Here is a 25,182-nt window from a genome sequence, read left to right on the forward strand (position 1 = left end):
ATGTTGTCACATCCACAAAACTAACATAAAAGCAGTCCTTATAGCTATATGTCAAGTTTTCAAAAAGTAATACAATATAGTTTGTGTGAGGAACAGACCTATTTACGTAATATTCGCTGATAAAAGGCATATTTCACTCAAGTGGGCGGTTGACCGTTGTACTTGAAACCGTACTGGTGAGCTGAACTCGAAAACCGGATTAATTCACTTTTAAAGATTGATTCACTGCAGAGATTCGACTCAAATTAATCTTTCATTCACGAATCAGCCACTATTGTAATGTAAGATTAGGAACGGTTCACGACAAGAAGACATTGTTAAAACGTTTAGTTTTGGCGCCCAAAACATTTGGTAAGATCAGTTAGTCAGGTTATTTGTATCAAGTGCTAAACTAATTTAACAAATTAAACACACACACACACACACACGACGATTTTCTAAGTTAGGGACCCTGCAAGAGCGTTGTGTGTTCTTGTTTTTCGCTTTTCAATCAGGTAGGTAAAATCGCCACGCTCCCCGAGCGTCTCGACGCTCTTTGTGTTAAGTGTGATCAGACAGCGAAACGAAACACACCGACCGTTGTCAGGTGCCTGGAACCACACCGACGCAGATCACAGTGCAACCACCAGGTTTTCAACAGCCTTTAACATTCGTATCACCACCTTCGATCTTTAATCAGGTTAGTGTTTGTTTGGTTTTCCTACTAAAAACGTACGAAATGAAAGCAGGGCGCGTTTGGTGCGTTGCAGTCCACTGCGGAACACGCGCACATGTGTTATACGTCTTTATTTGGGTTATTTATACACTAAAATCAATCGATCACTAACGCATTAGGCGTTTAATCCTTGATTTGTTTATCAGTTTACGTATAAGCCTTACAGCAACATAATGTGGCTCTTCTGTCTTAAAGTGATGGTGCAGTCGTACTTTGATGTAAACCCGGGTAGCGTTACTGATTGTACTCGAAGGTACTTTCAAGAATACCATGGTGCTACGAATGTGTTTAAAAAGCCATGGTAGTACACGATATTATGTCCAAACCATGTTACCTCTCAGTGCTTTTTAGATCAGGCTATACCATTAGTAAGCCATGGTAAATGTATAAAAACAGGTTGTACTTTTTTGTACACAAACACCTACCACATGGTTTTTTACTTGTTACTGTTGTATTTTTTTTAAAAGTTGACTCGTGTAAATACCATGGTAATTGTTATTTACACGAGTTAAATACCAAGGTAATTGTATTTCCATTTAACTCTGTAATTATCACATGATAATTATTTAGTTCTATGGAAAGCAAGTATGTTAAAATGTCATGACATTAGTGTGATACTATCACTTTACCATAGTAAAACCACAGAAACGTTACTTCTTTAAAAATGTATTACAGAGAAACCTGAGGCTAAATGGTGGTAGGATCCACCTTATGTGGTTCAAACCTACAACCTTTGGATTGCCGGTCTAGGCCTTTAACCATTAAACTAAATTAGAATTTGCAATATTAGTGTAGTTATTTAAAATGGTTTAATTTTGGAGTAGTGTGGTGTAGTGGTTAAAGAGCTGAGGTGATTAAGAGAAGATTTCGGGGGTTGGGTTCCAAAAGTGCCAGTTGATGAAGCCTTTAGATCACATTTCATAGTGTAATCCATTAAAGAGGTTTTTAAGTTGTCATATTGTCAGTTTTGAAGAATAACTGGCTCTTCTGCATCATATATCACTGTCTATGGGTTTCGCAGATCACTGCATAATTTAATAATGTGTGCAGTGTTTTATATGTGTAATATTGATGCGTTTAGTCTTCTGGCCCGTCACAGAAAGTCCGACAGCAATCTGGTTCAAGTCGGTATACGTTTGTTCGCTTCAAAGTCGCAGTTCAACTTTCATTGTTAGTGAATACTGTCAATATTTTTTTATCATTGTTCAGATATAAAGTTAATTTTTTTTTGTTTCAGTTGTTGGCTGTTCATTATATACCATGTCATTCACAGTAGCATGAAATTTAATATGCGACAAAGTTTAATGCCTGTAGTTAAAGCCCTATTGACACCGCCAGCGACACTGTGATAGAGCGACATAATCCCATTCATTTTCAATGGAGAGCTGGCGACTTCCGGCGACACGGGCAACAGTGACCATTGGCGAAGGAAGGTGGGCGTGTCAAGCGATAAAAGTTCAGAATTCTTCAAATTTATGCAAATAAGCTGCAAATTTCGCAAGCGACAACCAAAGGGAGTAAAGTCAATAGAGAGCACATGATTCATCTGCTGTAGTGGAGTGTTACGGGGTAACTAGTCGACCATTAGTGGGAACGCCCAGAAGGTCATAGGTGGTGTGAACAGTGCTTAAGAGTTTGTTCAGATCCGTAGCCTTAAGGCTTGTTCACACTGGGCCGAGAATATTTCACGCGATTATCGGCGATGTTTAACGCCTTGTGACTAAACAAAGGGCGCCAATGTTAGTTTGCACACTGACACACAAAACGTGAGACTTAAAAGCGTGATTTTTTTTTTATACGCCTTGGCCTTGTTTTTTTTTGGTTTGACGTGCTGCGTTAAAAACTGGCCAACCAATGAGATTTGCGATTTTGTTTACGCGCCTGAAGTTACAGCTAAACAGACTTCGTGGCGCTCAAGCACAAAAACGGTCTTGCCGAGTACACTTGATAACTAAAAACTAAGAGAAGAGAAAAGTAAAGTAAACCAAGAAGATGCATCGAGGCGTGATGAAAGCTGCTGGTCTCATTGGTGTCTGAACACAAAGTGCTTTATGGCAAAAGCAACAGCAACTACAAAAATCTCGATAAGAGGCAGTTGTTATGGAGAGGAATTACCGATAAAATAGGATTCGATGTGTATCGGGGTATTTCTGAACACAAAAGACGTCTAGAAAAACATTGATGATAAGCACGTGTGATAATCATCCCGGTGTATATGAGGCTTTAATTGCTAGTCACAGTTTGTCTCAGAACTCCCTGATGTCAAAACTGAACTGACATCACAGGATGGCGAAACACTGATAACCGGCACAACGTCCATGTTGTAACATGCTCAGAAATTTCCTGTGTATTTTAAAGCGTTTTATTGCCACACACCTCTTTATAACTTCCTGTTCCTGGGCTGCACTTGGTCTCTTGTGTGATGGTCTGGACATAGACCATAAGTTCAGTGTAAATCAAGAGTCTAATCTGTGGTATCAATGAATAGCCGTTGACCTTGACCATTCGTTTCAAGTCGATTGCCCCCGCTTCGACTAAACTGGCTACTTTTCCACCTTGTTTACTATAAACGTTCTTTATGTTCGAACCTCTTGAACTTGTATAAAAGAAGCTTTATGTGAGTTGATTTGTGGAATGGGTGTGGGTAGCGTTGGTTAGGTGAAAAGAAGCTGTGGGTGTGAATTATATAAATAGTGACTCTTTTCCAGGTAACAGAAGATAGTCTGTTTCACCAGTTTACTCCTGGTTTCACAGACAAGGCTTAAGCCTAGTTCCTGACTAAAATGTAAGTCTGAGCTGTTTCAACTGAAAGAAACTTGCACTGATTGTTTTGTCTCAAGAGGCACATCAGTAATGTTTTTTCTATGGCACGTTTATAAAATTACTTAAAAATCCTAATTGAACTATGGCCTAATCCTGGCTTAAACTAAGCCCTGTCTGTGAAACTGGGCTTTGATGTGTTTTAAGTGAGCAAATGACATTCAATAAGAAGTAATTATTAATTTCATGAGTTTTACCTGGTTTTTAACGGCAACTTGTTTTGGTGGATTTCACTGTGGGCATTGACGTGAGACTTTTATTTTGATGTCTAGATTAAGTTGAGCTGACATTTTATTGACGTTGTCTTGTAAACCTGAGCAACAGCAAAACATTTGCACAGGAAAACCCCACTTAATTTTTTTTCTTTTTCAGAACCTGTTTTCAGAAAAATGGCTTTGGTAGAGTTAAAGAGGATAGTTTAGCCAAAAATGGAGATTTACCCACTGGCCATCCAGTATTTAGAGGAGTTTGTTTCTTCATCGGCACAGATTTGGAGAAATGTAGCATTATATCACTTGCACACCAATGGATCTTCTGCGAATGGGTGCCGTCAGAATGAGACATCCTCTATTCATAATACTGATTTCTCCAGTGAAAAAGGTGTCTAGTCTGAATCAGGAGAGAAATATGCACTGTTTGGAAGGGGGAAAAAAGGAGATCTAAACAAAAATGTCGGTGGACTTTGATAGGGGATGGAGTTTTTCACTGCGGGAAGCGTTATTATGAATTATGAATACATATTTTGGCCAGAAGTGATGGTTTAAAGTTAAAACGCCTTAATGGTGGTTTTGTTTCTAACAAACATGCAGCTTTTCTGGATTGCTTGTAGATTATTGTAATTTTTTATCAGCTGTTTAGATGCTCAATCTGATGGCACCCATTCACTGCAGAGGATCCAATGGTGAGGAAATGAAGTAATGTTAAATTTTTCCAAATTTGTTCCAATGGACAAACAAGCTCATCTACGTCTTGGATGGCCTGGAGATGAATACATTTTCCGCCAATTTTCATTTTTGGGTGAACTATTCCCCGAGGACTTGCCTTGCCGAGTAATGCATTTCTGTGGCAGTTACATTTGAAAGCTGGAAGCGGTATCTTAAAAAACGCCTGAAGATGACAATTTTAATTATGTAATGACTTCCGAACCTATTTTTAGGACACTAACGTTCACACATTCAGAATATTGCTCTGACAGCAGGCCTCAGTGGGGATAAGGAAAAGGCCCTTTTTGAACTGGAGTAAAGCCTCGCACACTGGGATCAACCCTTGTGTTTTTTGGCTGTCAAATATCAGTTGCAGTATTCCGGCTGGAGCTCCTTTAAAAACATCCTGGTTGCATAACGGCCCTGTTCTGAAATTCGACGTTTTTCAAGAACGTTGCACATGCCCTGGGGCCGTATTACACAAACATCTAAAATTCTAAAATCCGACATGATCTGATTAGAAACCAATGCCCTTTCATAATTTAGTGAACTTCAACTTAAAGCAAGTTCAAGGAAATTTGATTTTCATTTGTGTATTTTCTAGGAGGGACACTTTGATTTTTGGACAGAAATCTGTGTAGTACAGGATAATATTATCAATATTGATAATTTGTTCCCAATTAAGACTGTAAATGTTACATTTTCTCTCAACTGTTCTAGAATGAATGATTTTTATTATGTTTTAGCATGTCATATTTTCCTTGAGTGGATAGACATTCGATTTTTGCACATTTTACATGTCATTTGCAGGTCTTTGCGAGATATTGTTGATTTCTTTGACAGCGTTTCCTGAATCAGAGACTGGATCAACTTGCTTTTTGACCCTTCAGGAACATTTATTTGCATGAGAAGCCCGAAGTAATACGGATAGGAAAAAAAACATTGCCATAAAAACAAATAAATTTGCAAGCTACAAAAACAAGACAGTCGAATTTTTGACTTTTGGTAGCGTTATGTTCATTTAAGTGCCGTACTTTAATACTTGTGTATTGTGATTATATAACAATCCTGTCTCAACAAATTCCGAGCAGTAAAATGTCATTATACGCATCTAAGTGTGATGTTTATGTACAAATACAGTGTAATTAGATGTCACACTGTGCAAACGCCGCCTACTTACACCGATGCTATCAGGAATAAGTATTATAGCAATGTTTATTCAGTAAACATGTAAGATAACGTGTTTGGAAGTGGTGAAATTAATATTTGCATTTGGAAACCGTACCTCCATTGTGTACTTCCCAGCAGTCGTCGACAAATTAGTTAATTTTTAAAAACTATTTATTATTAATTGTATCATAGAATTTAAAGTTAAATAATAATGTGGTATCCACGGTTTCTTTTGATGTTTAAGTACAAACTAGGATTCTAAGTATCGTTGACAAAACTACTTTAACAGATAATATTGAGAATATTTACTTAATTGTCAATATTTACTTGAGAGCTATTTGGTTTTAGTTTAAATTAATCCTTCGAGCCCGAATTTGTAGCATTTAGTAACTCCATTAAGTGCTTCTCAGCTGTCGGTGTGATCAAATTAAGAAGACTGGAAGAGATGTACATCATTTTATTAAAGAATCTCATCAAGATGTAGGCCGAGTTTTAATCGTAACACCTGTCATATGCAAATTTAATCAGGCCTAATACATTAAATAGAAAATTTTCTTCAGTTTGCTTGCTAGACACATTGATTTAATTGATAGCCTTAAGAAGAATAAACTTAAAATTTGCTATTTGTTTGCCATTATGTGGTGTCAATCAGTTAGCCCGATAGTTATGATATAATTCGACTAATCAAAGGAGCTTGTGGCAAAAAAGATGGTGTCAATTTTGGATACGTCCACGTGTGCATTACTGCGCAGCATAGATACGTTTCCTTGAAAATCATAATGCAAATTCAGTCATGCGATTTTAAGCCCTCATAGCCTTTCGCTTGATAAAAGATAACACTGCTTAGTTTAGAATAGCACTAGATGTTTGCGTATCTCAAGGTAGTGTGTACAAATGTCAAAAGTTCTCACAATATCATCATCTCCTCTCAAGAGATCCTCCTCTTTCAGAAAGAACATTTACAGTCTGTAATTAGGCATGATACATTATAATAGTTACAAATACATTGCTTAGATAAATTGGTAATCTGATTGTAATTATATAATATAATAATAATAATAATAGTTTAGTCACTGATACTTTAAAAGACCTAAGCCTGGACTACTAGTCATTTATCAAATTATGTAGGTTTGTTCATATCTATTAGTAATTAAGTTACCTTTTAGCAAGACTTTATACAATTTACTCTGGTGTGTAGTACTGCTTGAAACGATTCAGAAATTGTTGATAATGGAACAGGCCATCCAGGATGTAGATGAGTTTGTTCCTTCATCAGAACAGATTTGGAGAAATGTAGCATTGCATCACTTGCTCACCAATGGATCCTCTGCAGTGAATGGGTGCCGTCATAATGAGAGTCCAAACAGCTGATTAAAAACATCACAATAATCCACAGGTAATCCAAAAAAATTGATGGACTTGAGTGGTGAGGGTTGATGTTTTTATCAGCTGTCATTCTGACGGCACCCATTCACTACAGAGGATCCATTGGTGAACAAGTCATGGAATGCTACATTTCTCTCCATTTTCAGAAGAAGCGAGTTCATCTACGCCAGGGATGGTCTGAGGGTGGGTAAATTGTCATATTTGGGTGAACTGTTCCTTTACACTGACTGAAAGGTATTTTATTACTCTTATGTTAAACCACACTAGTAAATCTTTTTTAAAAGTGGCTCAAAGATTAACTGTTACACCCAGTCTTAAAACTGACACAATACAGATACAAGGATCTAACATTCAGCAGTAAATGATGTAATGCATCACATTTCTGGGCCACTGGTCATAGTTATTATTAAACATGAGATGAATGATTTGAGTATGCCGTATTTGCATGTCCTGGGGGTTGTTAAAATACAAGTATCAGGTTTTCCGTAACAAGTGTTAATAACCTAATGGAAAATTAGCACTTGACCTAGTTTCTTTGTGGTTATGTGGCATCTTTTGCTTGCTGGTTTACCGGTTTGTACTTCAAGTGTGGATTTTTCGATTTTCAGTTTGTGTGATTCATATCGAAGTGTTTAATAATTGTAGCTAAGATTAATTAATATTTTGTACAAAACGGGGAGAGAGTGTGTGGGAGTTTAAGTGTTTAAGTTTGGCAAAGCAAATCAGTTGTAGTCTGGGAAGGATTCCTTACCAGCATTGAACTTCAGAGTCTGTTTTTTGTGTATTATCGCATTAAGATCAAAAACATCCCTTCGATCTCTTTTCCTTTTGCATTTCCTTAGACGTTTATGACCGCTTGTGAATAATTGACTTTTGAATTCATCTGCCTGAAGTGGGAAATATGTGTTGGCAAAGTGTTGAATCGTGAACAATGCCTGGATGAGGGAGTTTCATAGCATCCTGCTTCTGTAGATCCTAAGCAAACTTGGTCAGACAATGTCAATGACATTCGTACTTCATTTCTATATATATCAATTTTGCACGCATTTGGATTGTTAGAGGAAAGCATTGTTTGTCAGAATGTGAATATGCAAAGCAAATAGTTAAAAAAATGGATTGGCTGTGAGTATCTACTTTATACATGTTAAATATATAAACAATATACCATTTGTTCTAGTTATTATCCCATATTTTAAACCCATTTAGGCTGTAAATGTTATCCTTTTACTGTTACTCAGGGGTGTTTGTCACAGTGGTTTTAATAGGGTTGTTAGAACTGCTTCACACCTCTGCCTACAACAGTAAATATCAAAGGTCACATATAATAGGTCAGAAAGGGCATTGAAGAGTTTCTCAAACTGGTTATTCTGGGATTATAGGGTCATCAAGGGTTCAACCACATCAGAAACGTCAACAGTTATTGTGTGTCCTTTGTGCCCATATTATGTAGCATCCCTTTCTGCTGACTGTATTTAAATCTGTGCCCAATGCAAACAAGTATAGTGTTTCCCACAGGTTTAAATGATGCAGTGGTAGCTTTTATTACCCACAGCACAAAAATGGTCTAATACATGTGACAAATAACAAATAATGTATGATTTTTAACAATATGTTTCATTTAAGCCTATTAAAATTCATTTTTTTTTTATTATATAGGCTACTATTATATTTCATGATATACTCATATTTTGCATTTATTATGCATTGTAAATTATGCAAAATTCCAGCATTTAAATGGTAAAGTTTGCTTTTCATCTAGTGTCTCTCTCAGTAAATGGGTGACATCTATGGGTCAATATCACTGTAGGGTGCCTTTTGGTGTCCTTTACATAAATAACTCATTTGCCATGATAACATAACAATGAAAAGGTGTGTTGTATTAGGCTAAGTTTTTATATTCTCAACCAAAGCATAACTCTGCTCTTCTAGAGTCATTTTCTTGATTTTTGGAAAATGGCCACTTCTGGACCTTGTCTGAGTTTTCTAGACTCTTTTGAGTGGTTGCTGCTTGCTAAGCCCCTTTCACACTGTCATTCCGGCAAATACATGGGTAAAGTGTTCCGGCAATTTTTCCCTGGTCGCTAGATTTTTCACTCTCACACTGCCAGTGATTACCCGGGATATGTTCGTGCTTTCACACACAACCCGTAAAGGTCCCGTAACGACACATGACATCAGGGCGTGACGTGTAATGTACGAGTTGAGAAAACTTTAGGCACGTTATACTTTCACTGAAGCAATCAAACGATCTTGGCGTCAGCGCGGAGAGTAGAAAACTAACTGATCTCTGCTTCATTACAGTTTACACATATTTTTTTTGTCGCGAACGTTGATCTTCCTTCAAAACAACCGGTAAAAGAGTCGCACGATAACACGCGTCATCACTTCAACACGGCATTAGCTCTGGCTTTTGTTCACACAGCACTCGTTCCGGGTTGAACCCGGCAACGTTACTAGGTCCCCGACACGGGGGTCAGTGCCGGAATCAATCCCAGGACGTGTTTGCTTTCACACAGAAGGCGACCTGGCAATGTTCCGGAAATATGTCGGGTCCGATGTGCTGTGTGAAAGAGTCATCTTACTGCGCCATTTCTAGGGTCTTTACTAGGACATTTTTTTGGGGTAATTTTCAGGGTCTTCTGTGCAGATGTTAGAGCACGTGAATGGTTTCTAGGGCTTCTGGGCCATTTGCATGGTTGCCAACCAGGATTTCTTGGGTATTTTGGGTGGTTACTTGTTGGTTACTAGGTTTCTGGCTTATATTTTGCTAGGGTCAAGTGGGTGGTTGTTAGGGTCATCTTGCAATTTCTGGATAGTTGCTTACAGGACCAAATTAAAAAACGTTACTGCAAAAATATTGCCTGAAAATATTGTCTTATTGTCTTTTTTGTTGTTTAATTGTATAAGGCTTTTTTTCTAATTTTGACTCTCCCTGTTCTTTCCAGTGTCTTCATTGTGATGGCGCTTCTGGTGGGTGTGTCTCTGGTGTGACTGATAGCGTGCGCTAAAGGAATGGACTACAGTGAGGAAAAGAACTAGTAGAGACCACACCCCCAAACATCATGACGCTCAACCCATCCTGAATCGCACACACGTCACACAATCACACAAACGAACTTCCTCGCCATGGGCTCTGTGTACCTGTGGAAGTTGTCCTCCCAAAAGCTGGGATTCTTCTTGGTGAGTTTCGGCTTCATTTGGGGGATGATGCTGCTTCATTTCACCATCCAGCAGAGAGCGACGCACGAAAGCAGCGCTCAACTACGTACGCAAATATTGGACCTCAGTAAGCGATATATCAAAGCCCTTGCGGAGGAGAACCAGAGCGTGATGGATGGACCCTACGTAGGCACCATGACTGCATACGGTGAGTCCTTGTGTACCAAAATGTTCTGTTTGGGGTGTGAGTTCAGGGTTCAACATATGTTCAGTTTGATGGGATTTATGGCTTGATTCATGGCTGAAGAAACGAAGTAATTACACCATTTCAAGCATTTTATCTGCATTATATGTTCTGTAAAAAAAACTTATGTATCGACGGCATATCAGCGCATATTCGATTCCTGCAATCATAATGCCGCAATATTTCAATATTCGCAAAATGTCTAATAAATTGTTTCTTGGTGTTTAAATGTAAATTTTGACTACAAACTTTCCGAGTTTACACCTCATCATTTGTCTGAATTTATGACATTTGTTTATTTTTTCCCCCTTAAATTGACATTTTTAAGATCAAATAAAACAAACTGGCAAACAATGTTAAAGCTACGTTGATTCCTGCAATCCCAGCATCACAATGTTCGCCAAATGACAAAAAATAATTATGTGCCGACTGCCAACAAAACACATAAACACACTATCGACTGTTCATGTAACGTTGGGTTCTTTGGGAAGCTAAAAAATGTTATCTTTCCCCTTGCGCCCAAAAACACACTTCTTTGAAGACATTCTTCTCGAGCAAGTCCAGTGAAGGGCTTCCAATGATGTTTCAATGTGAATTTCAACCACGTAATTTCATAGTTGACATCATCTGCATATAATGTTGATCTGTTTTGATTGCTGCAATTGCAACATTGCTGAATGATGAAAAATCATCAGTTCTTGATGCTTCAGTGTCAATTTTGATTACATGGTTTTGTACTTGACATTGTATGTCGCTCTGCGTACATCATAAGGTCGCAACCAAAATGGAACAAATTTTCTAGTTCACTTGCAGTAGAAGTCCCGAATGTTTTCTGCTCTAATTCAGCTCCATAAACAACCTGCAACCTTTGAATACTTTTAAAGATGGTGTGAGGAATAGAGAGCCGTACTGTGAAGAAAAGCCGCAGTAACCCAAAAAACTGGAGATGGAACACTGCAGTTGTGCAATTTGCATCCAGCAGTCAGTTTGAAGTCGGTTTTCCCTATCAGCTGCATAAATCGACATGACCGCTGATCTGCTGCAGCACTAAACCTTGTATCTCACCTCCTCTGGCTTTGTCTTTCCTGGCACAGTTATCTTCCACTGCATGTTTGAACTTATATTTAGCTCTCTTGAAAGCCTGAGGCTGCAGCTGAGAAGCAATGCCATGCAGAAATCGCATTTGTGGTCAGCTGCAAATCATAACATGCAATGTTTGAAGAGACATCATCATCATCATCATCGCTCTTAAACAGAAGAAACCCACGACACTGTCTGTTTTAGCTTTTCTCTCAGCACACAGCCGTCGATAACTTATTCATGCCCCTAATAGAGCTTCTCCGTTCGGCAAGAGGTCTCATTATGATCACGGATGACTATCGATCCAGAAGCAAAGACACACACCATACAGCATCTTGCAAACAATATGCCCATCGTTTCCACCATTAAACTGCTGCTTTTATGGGTAAAATTGCAATTTGTTGATGTGTTTATCAAGTTCAAGAAGATTCCAGAGGCGTATGGTGCAATTAAGCCCTTGTGCCTTTTGGGTTTCTTGTAGGACAGGGGTAGGCAAATTCTGTCCTAGAGAGCCGCAGTCCTGCAGAGTTTAGGACCGAGGCTCTCTAGGACCAAACTTGCCTACCCCTGTGGTAGGAGAATTGAGCCCAGTGAAATGTTAATGCTAATTAAAGGATGCTTTTAGAGGAAACTCAACCGCTACGAGGAAGTACTTTGTTTCCTCAAGGAAGGGAGATTTGGGTGGTGTTGGAGAGGGTGTGAAGAATAATGTATGATTTCAAGATTCCTATATTATTATTATTATTATTATTATTATTATTATTATCATCATCATCATCATCATCATCATCATCATATAAGAGTTTAAGTTAGCCTTAAAAGTAATAAGTGTTCCTGTAGTTCAGTTGGTAGAGCATTGCATTATCAAGCGCAAGGTTGTGGGTTCGATTCCCCGGGAACACGATATGTAAAAATTGATAGCCTGAATGCACTGGAAGTCGCTTTGGATAAGCGTCTGCTAAATGCATAAATGTAATTTTAATTTAATAATTTAATGACTCTGTTAAACAGTCTTGTGGTCCAACAAGTTTTGTTTGTTCTCAACATTTGTTTTTGCAAAACATGTATAAAATAAAATGTTTATAAAATAAATCAAAGTAGGCCTGTACGTTAAACAGAAATATTTAAATGCAAATAATACAGTAACTAAAAAATGGCAAAATGAGATTATATTTCTATTATTGTAGGCTTGTTTTATGTAAAGTTGGTCTGTAAAACAGTCATTTCATAAGACAGATTTTTTTCAATATTGTAAATTAAACGTTGCTTTTAAAATGCATTTTAATTATTTCTGTTGTATAGTTTACAAATTTAGCCATATGATTAAAGTAATTTTTTTTAAGTGATCCTGATTTTGTTTGCGTTTTACGTTTGTAAGTATAAACGTAATCGTGAAACAAAATATCTAAATGCAAACAATAAATAAAAGAAATAAAAAATGTATTGCATTTGTATTTATTTTTTATATACTACATTCCCTTAAAATGTTTGATTATATTAAGCTAGTCTTTAAAATAATAGTTAATAACACTGTTAAAGTATCTTCAGTAAAGCTCAAAATGAATATCTAAATTTGCTTCACTTCTAAAATGAATTTTTAATCTTATTTAATGTATTTAGACACCGTAATCTTTTAGGATTCGTAATTGCAATTTCACTTGGTGGATAAAATGGGTGAGTAAAGTAAAATCTGGTTTCCGCATATTTAAGTTCATATGTAATTAATTTGCTTTTGTCTTAGTTATAAAATTGATATTGGTTTGGCTGCATTCGCACTAGACTTGCAGTCTCAGTTTTCATTGCGGTCTCAACCTGATCTGTTCCTGTTTGACCTGTTAAATTCAATCAGTGTGCCATCTGTAATGGAATCTGCTTTCTCTTGAAACAAAGGAACAAAACTGTACCTGCTCTTCCTGTAATATTTTGCATCTGTACTTTCCTTCGTATCCAACTATCGTATTCTGATCTGCTTCTGCTTTTCCTGTAAACCATAAGCGTGTTTTTGTATATAATGTGGATCTGTATCTCGCTCTAATCTAATCTTGGGCAGTATGTTGTCTTCTGTCTAGATCGCGCCTCACTAGGGCTGAGCGATATTATCATATATCGACGATGTCTCAGAAGTATTGCGATGTGGATTCCAGCAGACGAATATCGACATTATCTGGGGAAAAAAATGACAATATAAACCTAGTGAGTTGCAAAAAATATTTTACATAGCCCCACAGTCACCATACAGTCTTTTTGCATGCAAGAATGAAATAATTTAGTTTTAGGGTCATGCATGCTAAATAAATATCAAATACATTATAGCTTGATTACAAGTTTAAAAAGAATGCTGCAATTGTTATGATTAAGGAAATTAAGCTTACCATAATTAAATGTCTACACAGGAGATAATGGCAAAAAGTTTATGAAATTTTATGAAAGACATTAATATGACATCATCATGCATTTATCATTCTTAAAAATAACCACCAGAAAGTACAGCTTTACCATGATGAACTTAAAATTGGGTTATACTGTATTATTTTGCATGGTGGTGGTGGGGCTTAGGCAGACAATATTATCGGATATTGCAAAGTTTTTAAAGTTGATTATTGATAAGATATTTTTGACATATCGCAGAGCCCTACGTCTCACTGAAGCTCCAGGAAATGCATCTTGTTAATGCATCCCGTTTGCAGTTAATAAGTCAAACAGGTAGACGGACAGGTGAAGAGACCGTTACAGACACCCAGAAATTATTAAACCAGGTCGAAGCGAAAGATCAATTTGCATTATCCAGTGAGAGTGAAAGTGAGAAAGTGAGCTAGAGAAACAGACAGACAGGGGGTGTAAGGTCAGATATGACTCACCGCGGTCATATGAATGGTAAAAATGCGAATTCAGCCCTGGGGCTTTGTAATCTGTCAGATCTGGGTCAGACTCATTTAAAGGTTGTCTTACCTTTTTATATTAGAAGTGGTGTCAACATTGTTGGGTGCCATCTTAACCTTTATAAGCACAATGATGGTTCTTGAAGGTGTTGATTTAGGGTGGTGTATGCTTTGAAATATTGAAAATGATCTGGAGCATTTACATTCCTTCCTGTATTTATTTGTTTGTTGTATTATTCGTCATGTTAAAGTGCATTTTTATTTTTACATTTTTGTTCAGACTTTTTTTATTTATTTAAATGCATCTATAGACAATTTTTTTTTGTATTATTCTTCACATTCAATGCTAAAGTATGTTTTTTTTTTTTTGTTATTTAAAAAAAAGTTCTGAATTTGTACCGATAACTGATTTTTAATATGCATTTTCTACTTTTTGATACATATTAAAACAATAAAAACATTAATATTAAATATTTGATTCATAATAATTATAATTTTTATTACTATTGTTTATTATAATTTTTATTACTATTTTTATTACTATTGTTGTTGTTTGTAAAATTATATTTTTAGATTTGCATTTTAAGGGCATTTATCATTTTTAAGCTATTTTTTATTTGTAATGGCTTAACAAAAAAAATCCATTATCCAAACAATTTCTAAATTAAAAGTTACTTTACCTGCGAATATTGTTGTTGGGTGCTTTTTAAAGAAGTGAATAATGGTAAAAGGGAATATTGGTCAAACTGATTATCGGTTTTATCAGTTATTGCATGTTGAGCTGTTTTCCTTCAAAGCAGTGAGACAATGCTTGTTTTTCATTTCATGGTCCCATTATTGTCTGTAAGATTTTTTTTTTTTAATTCCCACAAAACTTGTTACCTTGCTGTCTCGCAGCTTGAGGGATTTAAATAGCACTTCAATTATTTTAAGGCTGTTTGAGTCATTTTAATGATATTTTAACTTGGAATTAATGGTTTAATATAGATATAGATCGATAGATCTCCAAACTATGAAATAAGTTACTTTACCTGTAAATATTGTTGTTGAGTGATTTTTTTTTTTAAAAGAACTAAATATCGGTAAAAAAAAAAAAAAAATGGTCAAACCGATTGTCAGCTTTATCGGTTATTGTATTTTGGTCTGTTGTCCTTCAAACATTGAGAAATTTAGTTATCTTGCAGCTTGTGGGACTGACAAAAAATGCCTAGATTTAAAAAATGTATGCACTTAAAAAAACATTAATATCACATGAATGCGACCCATCCCAAAGGTTTTACTGCTCTCTGAGGGATTTGGTAATCATGACGTTCTCATTATTGTTCTACAGCACTCACTTGCATAGAAATATGGATTATCCTCTCTTGTCTCCATCTGTCAGAGAAAATCTGACTGGATTTGGAATATTTTTTGAGCCAGAAAGAAAGCGATAGAATGAGTTCGAGAGATTCAAGTTTAGCTTCCATAATGTGACACATTTCTGCATGAAAAATAATATTTAGCAAGAAACAATGGGACGGGAGCGTTTGGGATTTGATTGGAAGGGAAAATTGGGTCCGTCTTCACTAGTCATGGATCATTAGAAGTACATTTCTATTCAGTCCTTCGTCCTTCTTTGAGATGAGAAACATCTTAAAGTATGTAACTGTAAATTAGTTTAACTACGTGTTTGTTCCTGGTTCAAGTAGTCGGCATGAATTGTATGTGAAGGGAATCTAGTTAATGATAGTAACCATGGCTCATTTCTGGGTGACCACAATTAAAGAATTATTCTTATTTGTCCTTCTCTATTGCTATGGTTTACTACATGTGGTTGGTTGGTTGGTTTATTTAGATTGATTCTTGATTTAGTGATTCATAGTTTTAAACAATCTCTACTGACTGTATCTCAAGATTCTAATCATTCTAAACCCCACTTGTCTTCTCTTTCTCTTTCTGTATTAGAGCAAAGTCATCTTTTATAGTGTGTTATCAAGATGAAACTCTTGGTTGAGTTATTGAGCGTATGGATGGTTCTTTATTCCTCTGTTCTGCAGGAAGTCACATTAAAGCCTGTTTGAAATGCTAGAGGTTTGCTGGCCTCAGTCGGTTAAGTGTGTGGATTGAACATCTAAATGGGCGCAAAGCCTATTTACTAATACTCATAATGATCTATTCTATTCTATTCTATTCTATTCATATGGAAGAAAAGACGGATTAGTGCTTAATACACATTAAAAGTGTGTTAATAAATATTGGGAATGGTATTGGTTCTTATTTACTTATAACGTAGTGTATTTTATGTGTGAAATGAAATTACATTAAAATAAACATATATTTAATAAAATAAAGTTGTTTTGTTTTATATATTATAGTTTTTTATTTTTTGTCTAGAAAATAACACTGAGGGAAATTTCATATTCCAAACATTTAGAAAATTAAAATGTATACTATAATAACATTTATATATTTACTGTATTGTTGTTTTATGTTTGTGTGGACTTTCAGTTATTTTTTTTCAAATAAATTTATATAGAATATATAGAATTTTAATTTTATTTTATAGAATTTTTTTTATTGATCTGTATTTTTTTTTGTATAAAATTATCTTGTGAAATATGGAATTTCATATATATATATATATATATATATATAAAATGTGTATCAAATAAAAAAATAGTTTAGTCAATTTATTTTCTTTATATTACAATTTTTTGAAAGTAGTAATTTATTGTATTATTTAATAAATATATATTTATATAATATAAATACTAAAACGCTCTGCTTTGTAATCTTCTAATTATTTATATGTTTATCATATTCTGTTGTGCAGATCTGAAGAAGACTCTAGCTGTTCTTCTGGATAATATAATGCAGAGGCTATCAAAGCTGGAGTCTAAAGTGGACAATATCATGTACAACGGCACCAGTACCAACCTGACCAATGGAACCGGGACCCCTGGACCGAACCCCATCAACCCAGAAAAAGTCAATGTGGCAGGTACAGATCTTCTTTCTCGTACTGAAGTATTTTCTGATAGTCCTTCTAATGAGCCATTCTCTTTCTCCTTGATCTTCACCCATTTCCAAAGTACACGGCCCTCTGTAGACCTCAGAGTATACACAGCATTCTTAACATCTCTCATCACATGCATCTCACACACACACACATACATGGTTTTCTTTGTCATTTCCTGCCTTTTTTATTGGTTCCCGTTGATCTCCAAGATGATTATTGACCATGGGAGAAAACAAATCGTATTTGTTAGAAAAAAGGGCTTGGTAACATTACCAGTTGCGAGTCAAAAGGGATATTTATCAATAAACACGGTTTGATTTTTGTTCGATTTGTTAATTGAAGGTAGAAACCTAAACTGGTTTTCTTTAGGATCACATGAGGTTCTCCGCTAGGTTACACCGTTTAATTATTTTGTTTTTTATTACATCGTATTGATTCATCTGCTAATGTAGTGTTGTTTCAGGTTGTAGTGACGAAACTGAGAGTTTATGTAGCTTGAATTTGCCTCTGAGGCAAAGTTTGACTTGGCAGCATTGAAGTTTGATGCTAAACTCGATGCGTGTGTTGTAATCACAATGCCATCTTGTTGACCGGATGACTGAATTTAATGTAATATTATGGTTGGACATCTGCCATGGTGAAACTATTCTCTATCATTCGCTATATCAAAATATCAAAGTACCATGATATTACCATCTAATTCTGTCACTGTTACATGGTAACATCACAGTCATTTGTAAGGTTATCAGTATTAGTTTGGGTGGAAAATCATGTTTTTGAACAAAATTATCCCTGGTGTTACTGTAGTTAAACTGTTTTGGCAGATTGGTCACCGTGGTTGTATAAATTTCACTATACTGTATAATTTCACACCATAAATACCATAGTAAATGGTGGTGTAGTCAAATAATACCATGTTTTTAGGACATTTACCACAGTAATACTATAATTTTCAGCACATGTACAATTATAAGTCAATGGTTTTGGACATTTAATACAGTAATATTGAGATTTGTGGATAGATGTAGTGCTATTTCTGTTTTTGTGCATTGTTTTTTTTTAATGTAAAATTATTATTATGTGATGCCATCACTGTAACACGGTTCATCCAGTGCTTTTCTGTGAAGGCTGTATGTGTGATTTCACTGTGGCTTGACTTGATGTGTGTGTGTGTGTGTGTGTGTGTGGATGTGATCATCATCTCTGACTCACTGTGCTTTATATAGGCCAAAGCCCTGTTGAGTCATGTGGGGCTTGACAGCGGCTGGATACCACTAACCCCCTTTCCTTCCGACTGCTTTTTTGACATACCCGATGTGATGACTGTTCTGGTGACGACCCTTTGTTTATAGCACAAACCGAGCCAAATTTACTTTATAAGATATATTAAATTGCAAAGGCAGGTTAAAACTGCAGCATGTGATGGATATGGTGTGTTATTATGGCATTAGATTATGTAACACTCAGCGTCCTGTCAATGCTAACTAGATTTGCGAAGATTGTGCAGAGCGTAAATAATTTAGCTCTTTTTTTTTCACCATTGTAAGTAGTGCTTGATAAGTCAAGCATCCCTATAATATCAAGGTTGCTGAAGCAACATTTTGTCAATTTCATTTAGTTTAACATGATGTACTAAAAAATATGTAAATGAAAAATAGACGTATAATAAAATAAATTGACATTTAAAAAAGGAATACAAATGACAAAAAAAAAAAACGAAACAAAATTACTAAAAAGAATTTTAAATGAAAAAAGGAAATGCAAAGATAAAAAAAATCAAGAGCAGACTAATGCCTGCAAATCATCAAGTTGAAATAGGCCAGAAGATGCTAGCAACAGCTAAACACGTTAAAACCACGAAGATGCTAGTTTTGCACTGTTGAAACGCCGTTTTAGGTCTCTCTTCTCTTAACAGACTTTTCCTTTACTACTACACTACACTGTCAACTTGCTGGAGATGTCTTTGAGAACTCGAACCAACATTTTCAGATGTAAGTCATAGTTCAGGATGACAGCAACTAGAATCTTTACACACAGTCCTGAGCTCTGCAAAGCACTATTATTCCCTGATGTATGACAGAGTGGGCCTGGCAGCTAGCGGAGAAAAGAAAGAAAAGTCCTGCTTCTCAGAGCTATCAAACGACTCTTTATAGTCCATCAACATGATGACAAAACTAAGTAATACCGTCTGAGAGGGCCGCACAAAGACTGATTGTGGTCTTAATGTTGGAACTGCAAACCAGCGAGTGTACGTGTGAACTCTTGCGCCCACATCAGAGAACATTCTCCTTCTGTTCATTCTTGCCGATTTCCTCTCAATGGGTGCATTTGATGTTAGAAGAAACAAATATTTCGAAGAAATGGAAGGGCTTTTTGTTCGTAGGTCATCTGCTGTTAACCTCAATTGTTTCCCAGCAATATCACGGTCTCTTTGTCGCAGTTTGAAAGTCGTCTCAGTTGACAACCAATATACTATTGAATAGGTTTTCTGATTGACCCCAAAAATATTTATTAGAAGAAAGTGAGTGTATTTGTTGAGGTTGTTTTGGAAGCATGCATCTTCGAAGTACCAGCAGCCAGTTAGCTTAGCTGTTTTTTGTGAACACAAATTGTGGTAGTGACACGCTGCAGTTTGTCGTGACTAATTTCAAAGAATGATATAAAATATCATAATTTTCAATATAAAATTATATTTTATAGATTCGTGGATCACTTCTGCGATTTTCCGAATGCATCGCGATTCTCTCTGGAATGGATTCTGAGCTCAGTTCTTAACAGCAGATGGTGCTGGATGCTTTAGAAACAGTCATACATTGCTTGCTTGAAGTTCCTTACACACAGACACCACTTGAACCTAAAATAATCATTCATAAAGTTCGAAAAAGTGAAAAAGACGCGACTCGCAAGAGTTTTCAGTGGACTGTTTATTATTATCTCGCATCATAAAAGCTGAGGTGCTAGTACATTTAACCACTTACATTGCAACACACTTGGACTCAAGTGCTCTTTTTCATGAGAATTCAAGTGCGTGGTAAAAAACTGTTAAAAACGACGGTCTTAATCGATTCCAGAAAGAATCGTGATGTATTTGCAAAATTACAGAATCGAGCCACAAATCGATTTGTCACACCCCTATTATTTTCTTTGTTTATATTGTCTTCCTCATTCATCACAAATTTGTCTGATTAAAGCATCGAAGTCATAAAAATACTACAGTAGAAAGTATTGTTGTTTTCAATGCAGAAAAATTAGTGCAAGCTAGCTACACTTTGTTTGATGTCGGGGTTAGGGTTCAATGAAAATATTGGCCGTTTTGGCATAAGACGATCCGTATATGCAACATGCCAATATGTCAGCTAGGTACATTTAAGAGGGCTGTTAAGTATTTTTCACCCCAGACGAAAATGTATGATCTTAATGGTAAATGCTTAAAGTTATTTTTACTCATTAAAGCTTAATAAGCAGAACCAGCTGCAAGCAAGCTCATCATAAACACTGAAATATAGACCCTGTTGCGCAAAAACCAACCTAGCAACACTATCTCAACCAAAGTCTTGAGTTTCAAGACTAAACACCCAGAAGATGGTGGGAATATTTGTATGATTGTTTGGAAAAATGTTAAAATTCTATGCTAATTCTAGCTCCGAAATGACACTCATAACGTGTGTAATATGCTAATGTTTGGTCCTTTTGTAAATCATTCCTATTGTCTTCACTCTTAGGATAACATCCGACCTGGATTGGCATTATATCACGTCTGCGTCTGTGAATCCACAAGATAAAAACGACTGATCTGTTGCCCGCCGATGTTATCTATCCAAACATAGCACATTTCACCCGGGCTTTCTCTCTTTATCAGAGGTTATCGGCTCCGCGTGCCAGCAGTGAAGAGAGCCCAGGTGTTTGTGCGGCTCGTGTGTGTGTGTGTGTGTTTGTTTGTGCCAGTGGTGTCTGTTACCGTCTCTCTGGACGGAGCTGAAATGACGCCGCTGGCACGCTCCATGCTTCTTGCTCTTGACTAGATCCTAGAATCCTTGGAGAGAGAGAGGGAGAGCGAGAGACAGACAGAGATACCCACTGTTAGCAAACAGAATGGCTTGCTTCATTGTGCTCGTAGATGCCGCTGGTGGACGCAAGGCCAACATGTAATTAATAAGCTAAACACTCACAGGCTAAGAACAATAGCACAAAGATAGCATTCATCCTTGCTAGCGAAAAGAGTCATCGGGTTAACGTTACAGTTAAGGCCTGTTTACATCAATAATGCTAACAATATTAGTAACCACACCAACTCAATTCTGTTTATTATAAATAAACTGCAGTTACGTCATCTGTCGCTTCTCCTTTTTAGTTAAACCTAAGTGTTAAATTGAAGTCATCCCGCACTGTTTGTTTGATAGACGAGAACGGAATCTCACAAAATGAGATTTGTGTGGCTTTTTGTGAACGATGTCCTTCTACTTTTCTAAGCAATTCAACTTACATTTTTACATAACAAATAACTGCTTCAGCTTCAATTTTGTGAGTTTTGCATGATTTTTGTCACTTCCTTCAGTTAACGTGTGACCAAAAATCTAGTTTGGACTTCTTTTTTATCTCTTTTAAGGCAACTAGGGGTTGCGCCAATAGTAAAACTGTGGCTTACAATTATTTTTATATTATGAGCGATAAATAGACAATACTAATAGTTATGATTTTTGACACTACGTGTTTAATTGCTATCGTCTTATTTTGTGTGACTTGTTGTGAACCAAGTCCTATTTCTTTTCTTAGTGATCAAACTTATGATAACTTCAAGGAACTTCAAAGTTGGAAGTTCTACCACTTTGTTCTAGTTTAGTTTTCTTTTTTATCTAACCCACTTTAAAAATTCTGGATGATTATTATTTTCATGTTAAAATCAATAAATGGACGATATTAAAAGTGAAATCTTGTCGGTTAAAACCGAAATGTACATCCTTAGCATTTAGGCTGATGTCCATAAATCCAACGTAGGCTGTTTCTTTCTCAACCGTTTAGGAGAAAAACTATGTTTACAGGGATATTTTGACAATTTTGTGTGTATTTCATGTGAATAAATGTGTGCATGGTCACTAATTGACTGTTAAATATATTTGTCATTTCTTTTCTCTGTTGATGATTATGGTCTTTAACTGTTTTTTATTATCGATGCAATATTTATTATCATTGCGATACTTGCAAGACATCGTCGATATACGATAATATTGTCATATCGCCCAGCCCTACTTCTTAATGAACACACAGCACAAACAGAACTCACACATTTGCTCCTAATTTCCCAGTTCTGGATGTTTATCACCTGTTTTTCAGAGCCGGAGGTCTCCAGAGAGACGTGGCTGGGTGTGGAGCATCCCTCCAGATGCATTCATACGTCCGGGGCGGATGTGGCTTCCCCCTTTAGGGAACAGGCTAAACCAGTAATACTAAATACAGCTAGCTGAGTGCAATGATTCATCTCGCCAACCACGCAAGACACTCACAGTTGGGACATCCTATTTGTATTTTGCAAAAAAAATTTTAGGAACTTTAGTAATTAATAAAACTTGTAGTTAGTTCATGGACCATTTTGTTTGTCTCCAAAAATGTTTGTCAGGAACACGCAGCTCTATCAGAAGTGCAATCCGACCATTTGTTTTTAGTTTTTCAATTCCTAATTTTCGAATTCACTTTGACAATCCTTGGCAGTTTTTGTCGGCCCATGTGTGTGTGGGCTCCCGGTGGATGGGTGCACGTGCCGAAAGATGGCCGAGTCTGAAATGTGCACTTTCAGCAAGTGGTAACTGAAGCGCAAGGAGTGTAACCGGTGAACGGACTGGTTTTGAGTTTCATCCATTGGGCTTGATGCTATTGTGCTGTGTCATGACGCAGTGTGTTGCTGATGAGAGAGCACATGTCGTTTTTTTTGTCCGTATTGTCTCCATAAGTGTGTATCTGCTTGTCTGTCGGTCACATTGTTGGCCTCTTCAGCTCTTGTGTAGTCAGAAATGTGATCGTTATCAGTGCTGGGTACTGAAAGGCTCATTGTGTTGGACCGTCTTCTTGTGGGACTGGTTCAGAGAAAGACGGTCACCACACAGTGGAACTTAATTAAGAGTCTAAAACATGATATTTTTAGTAATTCCTATGTAAAAAGTGAATTTAAGTATCAAAAGTCTTTCTGGGGAGCCTTTTGAATTGTCAGTACCTTCAACCAGACGCTTTCTGGAGCTGCGTAGACCTGCAGCAGTGACGTGGGGTTATTTGGGCCATTTCTCTGTCCAGAACTGTTCCAGCGTATGTATTTTTGCGGTGTGTTACTTTAAATGGCCGTTCCAGATCACAGCTCACTTCTTGGACAGTCCAGTTCTACCCAATACCAATTTTTAGAATCATAATCATCGTCATTTTATTAAATAGTTTAACTTAATAGTTCATTCATTTAATCTTGCATTATGAATATAATGCAAGAAATATTTAAATTTTTTTAATTGTATTTTTTTAACATGCTAGTAGTAGTTAAACATTTTTTTTTTTTTCTTGCATCCATTTGAAAACCCTTCCAGCTTGGTAGAAAGACTGAATGGCATCAGATTGTTTAGAACCGAGATTATATACACACACACAGAGCACTGTGCTCTCACACTCCTCCATACTAGCCATAGAAGTGCACTCTGTGTGTTTTCTGGTGTTGAGAGAGACGAACACACGCAGCTCTGATGGAAATGTGTCTCACTGAAGCGCTACACAGAGAGAGAGAGAGAGAGAGAGAGAGCGCTCGTTCAATTTCTTGCTGTTTCCTGGCTGAAAGACACACTTGTTATCTGCTTGATTACTCTTGTTTGTCGTGCGGGGTCTCGCGCTATTTAGCCTGGAGGAGTATGTGACAGAATACGCCTATCTGTGTGTGTGGGTTTATGAGATTGCTTGTTTACAACGCTGGTGTATGTTGAGCCTGTGTCAAGCACAGCTGTCTTTTCCACTCTACATAGCGCCACATGCATATTCAATCATTCCTTTTCTCTCTTCCTCTCAGCTAAACGTTGTTTTTGCATGCTCCAGTAAGGAAGTAAGTTTAGTGGAGTTCATGAAAGAAGAAAACGTGACTAATGTGATGTATGGATGATATCGGCTAATCAACAGTCAAACGTTTTTATCCAAAGCTAGTCCACTTTGGTAGCGCTGAAGGGATTCTGAGTAATATTACCCTAAAGTACACAAACTTATGCACACTTCAAGAATCCATCGGATTCCTGCCACATTTTTTTTTTTACCGAAGAGTTTCCCTCCATAAAACTTCGCAAACCTTCATATCGCTGAAGGGATTGCGAGTAATAATAGTCTGAAGTCTACAAACCTATTCATACTTTTAAAAAAAATCAATACGATGTTTCTTGAGGAGGTCATGCTTAAAACTTCACAAACTAGTCCAGTTTAGTAGTGCCAAGGGATTGTGGGTAATTTAAGCTTAAAGCCCGTCAGATTCCTGGCATGTTTCTTGAACTTTACGCACTTCAAAATCAGTAATAGTATGCCATGGAGTAAGTTTGGCGTATTGTTTCGCGACTGACAATTTCCAATATCCCAGCATGCATTGCACGGGCCTCTTCTCTAAACTCGGGCTAAATTTGGTAGTAGTGTGACGTGACATTCAGCCAAGTATGGTGACCCATACTCAGAATTCGTGCTCTGCATTTAACCCATCCAAAGTGCACACGCACAGCAGTGAACACACACACACACACACACACAAACCGTGAACACACACCCGGAGCAGTGGGCAGCCATTTATACTGTGGCGCCCGGGGAGC

The 25,182-nt window shown here is 36.8% G+C and overlaps 1 protein-coding gene across 2 annotated transcripts in view; it reads left to right on the plus strand.

Moving 5' to 3' along the window:
• Positions 1–25,182, plus strand: part of mgat5 (alpha-1,6-mannosylglycoprotein 6-beta-N-acetylglucosaminyltransferase) — a 56,028-nt gene continuing 30,846 nt past the window's right edge. The window contains exons 1-3 of one of the 2 annotated variants that reach the window (XM_052539047.1): positions 1–176; positions 9,960–10,381; positions 17,189–17,356. In XM_052539047.1, the coding sequence (XP_052395007.1) occupies positions 10,141–10,381; positions 17,189–17,356 (409 nt within the window). In that variant the 5' untranslated portion in view covers positions 1–176; positions 9,960–10,140. Of the gene's footprint in view, positions 177–219; positions 680–9,959; positions 10,382–17,188; positions 17,357–25,182 lie in introns of those variants that run through there. The other variant, XM_052539046.1, reaches the window with a different exon arrangement.

Source organism: Carassius gibelio, chromosome A22, assembly GCF_023724105.1.
Source record: "Carassius gibelio isolate Cgi1373 ecotype wild population from Czech Republic chromosome A22, carGib1.2-hapl.c, whole genome shotgun sequence".
NCBI lineage: Eukaryota > Metazoa > Chordata > Actinopteri > Cypriniformes > Cyprinidae > Carassius > Carassius gibelio.